Source organism: Sinocyclocheilus rhinocerous, unplaced genomic scaffold (assembly GCF_001515625.1).
Source record: "Sinocyclocheilus rhinocerous isolate Xijiao unplaced genomic scaffold, SAMN03320098_v1.1 scaffold852, whole genome shotgun sequence".
Classification (NCBI taxonomy): domain Eukaryota; kingdom Metazoa; phylum Chordata; class Actinopteri; order Cypriniformes; family Cyprinidae; genus Sinocyclocheilus; species Sinocyclocheilus rhinocerous.
The window spans coordinates 425,029-430,130 of NW_015626422.1; the positions used below are offsets into that span (position 1 = coordinate 425,029).

The 5,102-nt window shown below is 32.5% G+C and overlaps 1 protein-coding gene across 1 annotated transcript in view; it reads left to right on the forward strand.

The window, feature by feature from the left end:
* The window catches only part of rgs7b (regulator of G protein signaling 7b), a 51,228-nt gene that overhangs the window by 19,043 nt on the left and 27,083 nt on the right, over positions 1–5,102 (forward strand). Inside the window, exon 3 of the mRNA XM_016521461.1 lies at positions 4,776–4,872. Within this exon, the coding sequence (XP_016376947.1) occupies positions 4,776–4,872 (97 nt within the window). The remainder of the gene's footprint in view (positions 1–4,775; positions 4,873–5,102) is intronic.

The following is a 5,102-nucleotide window of genomic DNA, read 5'->3' on the forward strand; positions in this document are numbered from 1 at the left end:
TTGGCTTGATTTGAGAAAGGGGAAATGATTTAACAAGATTAAAAAAAAAAAACACTGTGTGGATCTTTATCATTATAGGGTGGTTGTGTACACACACTGCCAACACACATTTCAGTTCAAACAACTTGTAAAAGTGCATGTAGCATCCTATGACCCCTTTAAGAAAGCAAAATAAACAGCCTTATCAGCTTTTACAAGAGAGAAAACACTTTCTATAATGTTTGTTACATCCAATTAAATTCTGTGCAATTTTATCTCTTGCTTTTTATTAATGTCTAATACTAATACAGTATTCATCTCAGAGTTCAGCTGCTAAATCACTTCTGCTGCTGTTTATGCATTTGCAAAATTGCCAATTTTCAACAAAAACAGCAGAAAATAAAGCATCACAAGGAGGAGAGTGTGGAGCGGTTTGTGAAACGCTGGTCGGCAGGTGTGAGGAGAGACTCCTGAATGATTCATCAGATCACAGAATCACATTTAGATCGGCACACACGTGATTCTCCGTGTTGTGTAACACTGCAGACTTTGACTCGTGTGGAGGAACGTACCTCTGGAAACCAGGACAGTTATTTCAAAAATAAAATACGCATTTGATGCATCAGAACTGAATCATCCCCGTAAACCACAAATACAAGTGTGTGTGTGTGTGTGTGTGTGTGTGTCTCAGCATATTGACACTGTTGCTATAGCTGCGATTGTGCGTCACTCTCAGGTCCATCTGTGGGTTTAACGAGGGTCTCGCCGTCTGCGCTCAGATTGGTCGAGGCACTTTTAACACACACAAGGGTTTGAGGGCGACACAGAGGAAGATCACACACATCTGTGACATTTACTGTAAATTTAGTAAATGCCATTGTGGGAGTGACTGTACAGTCAACCTGAATTCATGTTCCTCCTATTATTGTGAATGACGATAAAATATAGTATGTTATAAAATAACATAAGTGATGTTATTTTAAAGAAAAACATGTTTGTCTTCATAATCTTTCATGAGAATTTTCACTCCAATCAATTCTTGATGAATAAAGTCCTTTGTTTTTTTTTTCTCATTTAATAAAATGATGCATTTCACATATGCATTATTATATATATATTTTTTAAGTAATTCCATTATTTAAATTTACATGTAGGCATTAAGCAGACACTTTTACACAAAGTGACACTGCATTTCAAGGTATTGAATTATTTATTTAAATTAAATAATTTTTATTTTATTAATTTCCAGAGAATGTATGAACTGATATTAAAATTACAATAAAAATAAATTAATATAAAATAAATTAATACATTAAATATATATATATATATATGTATATCTACACTAATGAAATCGGTGGATTCAGTTCCCAGGGAATGCATGAAAAAATAAATAATAATATAAAATGAAATAAAATAATTAATACATTAAAAAAAATACAATAAATAAAATTAACACATTATTATTAATTATTATTATTATCATTATTATTTAACCCATCCAAGTGCACACACACAGTAGTGAACACACACCCAGAGCAGTGTTTGTAACATCAGTTTATGCATTCCCTGGGAATTGAACCCATTGGTTTATGTATTTATTTATTTAGACTTTTTACACACATTTTGTGCTATTAAAAAATCCAAAGGTGTTGGCAATGCGCCTCAGACGCTGGATTATTCCAGCACAGATCCTCTCTGTCCATCATCAGACTGACTAATTGTCCTAATACCCCAGAATAAAACACTCAGCTTTTATCAGCATTGTGAGTTTTTTAAGCCTTTATTGAGTCACTAGACTGACATTAGCTGTAAACTCTGTGATTTGAATCCGCTGTGTGAGTCTGTCTCAGGACTGTGGTTTCTGTGTCTAAAGCTGGAGGCTTCGCTGAGAGGAGTCTGGACTCGGTCTCAGGGTCGAGGCCAGCTGAATGAGTCAGTAGACCGGTTTTCTTCTCTCGTGGCCCGCGGGTCGAGCGATGCCAGACTCCCAGACGGTCTCTGTTCACAGCCATGAGCCTCATCAGGATGAGATCACTCGTCTCTCTCGACGCCTGTGTGTTTGGGCTCCTGTGTGTGAGATTACAGAAGTGTCAAAATGACGTTATACAGCAGAGAATTGTGCTTCTGGACACTGAATGGTCAAGCATTTGATTAGACTAAATTTAAACCTAAATTTAATTATGTATTTAGTTGTTTGTTACATATATATATATATATATATAAACTAAAATCTGAATTAAATAATTATAAAAATATAATTATAATACTTTTTTTATAATTTATTATAATATTGTCCAGACATTTACGTTTTTCAGACATTAAACAAAAAATATATAGAACTACTTTTAAAGTGCATTTATTTATTTTTTTATTTAGTTGTTTGTTTGTTTGTTTGTTACATTTATATATATATATAACTAAATTAAAATCTGAATAAATAAATAATACAAATATAATTATAATACTTTTTTGTAATTTATTATAATTTTCTCTGACATTAAACAAAAAATATATAGAACTAAATTTAAAATGTATTTATTAATATTACATTTTTTATATATGCATATAAACTAAATTAAAAACTTTAGTTAAGTTAATGAATTGATAAATAATAATATAATTATAATACATTTTTATTAAAATGTATTATAATATTCTCCAGACATTAAATATTAAAAAATATATATATATACAGAGCTAAATTAAAAACTTAATTTAATTAATGAATTAATTTCATAATATTATTTTTTTCATATATACATATAAACTAAATTTAAAAATGAATTAAATAATTTATTAATTAAATAATAATAAAAAAATAATTATATCATTTTTATTTTAATGTATTATAATATTCTCCAGACATTTATTTTTTTTAGACATTAAACAAATATATATAGAACTACTGTATATTACAAACGGTATTTATTTATTATACTATGACCCAGATATTTGTGTATTTTTAAACATTATATACATTGTAGTCAGTATGCACTTATTTATATTTATATCTGATAAAAATGATTTTTGTCAGTTTTTAAGAAAATATGATGGTGTCTAACAAAACATTTTAGACATAGAGACAGTATTTACTATGTAAAATGACTTTACTGCTGAAATCTGACGTTTCTTGGCTTGAGTTTGTTTGTGTGAGAGTGTCGGTCGGCCAAACCAATCAAACGGCTCGAGCCGGCGGAGTGCCAGCCAATCAGAGCCTCACACCTGCTCCTGGCTTAGCTCCGCCCCCCGCTGGGGTCTCTCAGCATCCCAAATGTCATTCTGTTTTGGAAGATTAAGAAGGATTTAATCCCAAGTTTAAACAAGCAGAAACAAATCCCTAGAAAGCCCCGTCATCTGACATGATGCTAAACTGCATCAGAAAGCTGCTGAAAACAGATGAACCTGTGAATTTACACTGAACTGATGAAAATACATCTGGGCTCTCACATAAGCAATGAGTAGGAGAAAAAAAAGTAAACTTTCTAATGAGAATGGTTCATAAATCTCAACAAAAGAGAAGCATTTTAAAAGAGAAATTTCCAAAAAAAAAATGTATTGTAATTGTACTGTTGTTATATATAAAAATAACAATAATAATAATAATTATTATTATTATTATATACAAAAAATATATATATATTTTTATATATAAAATTATTATGAAGTACTTTAATTTTTATAATAGTAATGAAAGTAATGAATAAAAAACAATAATAATAATAATTGCAGTTAGATGTGTTTCCCCCCTTTTTTATGAAACAACGTACATTAATTTTCATTGCCAGTAAAAAATATTTAGTTTGGCTGATTATTATTGACTTTGTTTGTAATTTCCATTATTCTCAGTGATGATTGTGCTTTGGATTTTCATTATGATAATGCTGTAATTCTTATCTGTAATGCAGTATAGTATATAAATACTTAATTTACTTTACAATCATTTTAATTTTTTTATTTTTCAGATTAATTATTTGTGCAAAAGTGGATTTAATATTGTCATGAAAATAATGTTGCAATGCAAGAAATGTAATAAAGTCAAATTTATTTTTCTGTATCTTTTGATTTTGGGGTCAGTATGAGCTGGAGCTGTTCTAGACGGGTTTATGTCTCTGTTTTTATGGATATTCATGGATCCATTACTCAGTCTTTGCTCTCATACGATCGTCTGGGGTTTGTTTGCGCTGCTGTTAAGCGGGTTTAGAGGGAGTTTGTGCTGTCAAGAGTGAAAAGTAAATGTGAGTACAACAGTGTTTAATCACAGAAATTAAGCATAATTACTCAGAATAGGAGGCTAATTATGAAGCATGTAATTACTGTGATTGTTCCAGGCGTCAGGCTGTGAAGCTGATCTCTCTCTCTCTCTCTCTGTCTCTGTCTCTCTCTCTCTCTCTCTCTCTCTGTCTCTGTCTCTGTCTCTCTCTCTCTCTCTCTCTCTCTCTCTCTCTCTCTGTCTCTCTCTCTCTCTCTCTCTGTCTCTCTCTCTGTCTCTCTCTCTCTCTCTCTCTCTCTCTCTCTCTCTCTCTGTCTCTCTCTCTCTCTCTCTCTGTCTCTGTCTCTCTCTCTCTCTCTGTCTCTGTCTCTCTCTCTGTCTCTGTCTCTCTCTTTCTCTCTCTCTCTCTGTCTCTGTCTCTCTCTCTATCTCTCTGTCTCTCTCTCTCTCTGTCTCTGTCTCTGTCTCTGTCTCTCTCTCTGTCTCTGTCTCTCTCTCTCTCTCTCTGTCTCTGTCTCTGTCTCTGTCTCTCTCTGTCTGTGTCTCTCTCTCTCTCTCTCTCTCTCTCTCTCTTTCTCTGCAGATGGAAGACATCATCGCTCGCATGCAGGACGAGAAGAACGGGATTCCCATCCGCACCGTCAAGAGCTTCCTCTCCAAGATCCCCAGTGTGTTCTCAGGTGAGTTCATCCATCCATCTATCTATCTATCTATCTATCTATCTATCTATCTATCTATCTATCTATCCGTCCTTCGGTATTTCTTTCTATCTATCTATCTATCTATCTATCTGTCTATCTATCTATCTATCTATCTATCTATCTATCTATCTGTCCATCCTTCGGTATTTCTATCTATCTATCTATCTATCTATCTATCTATCTGTCCTTCGGTATTTCTTTCTATCTAT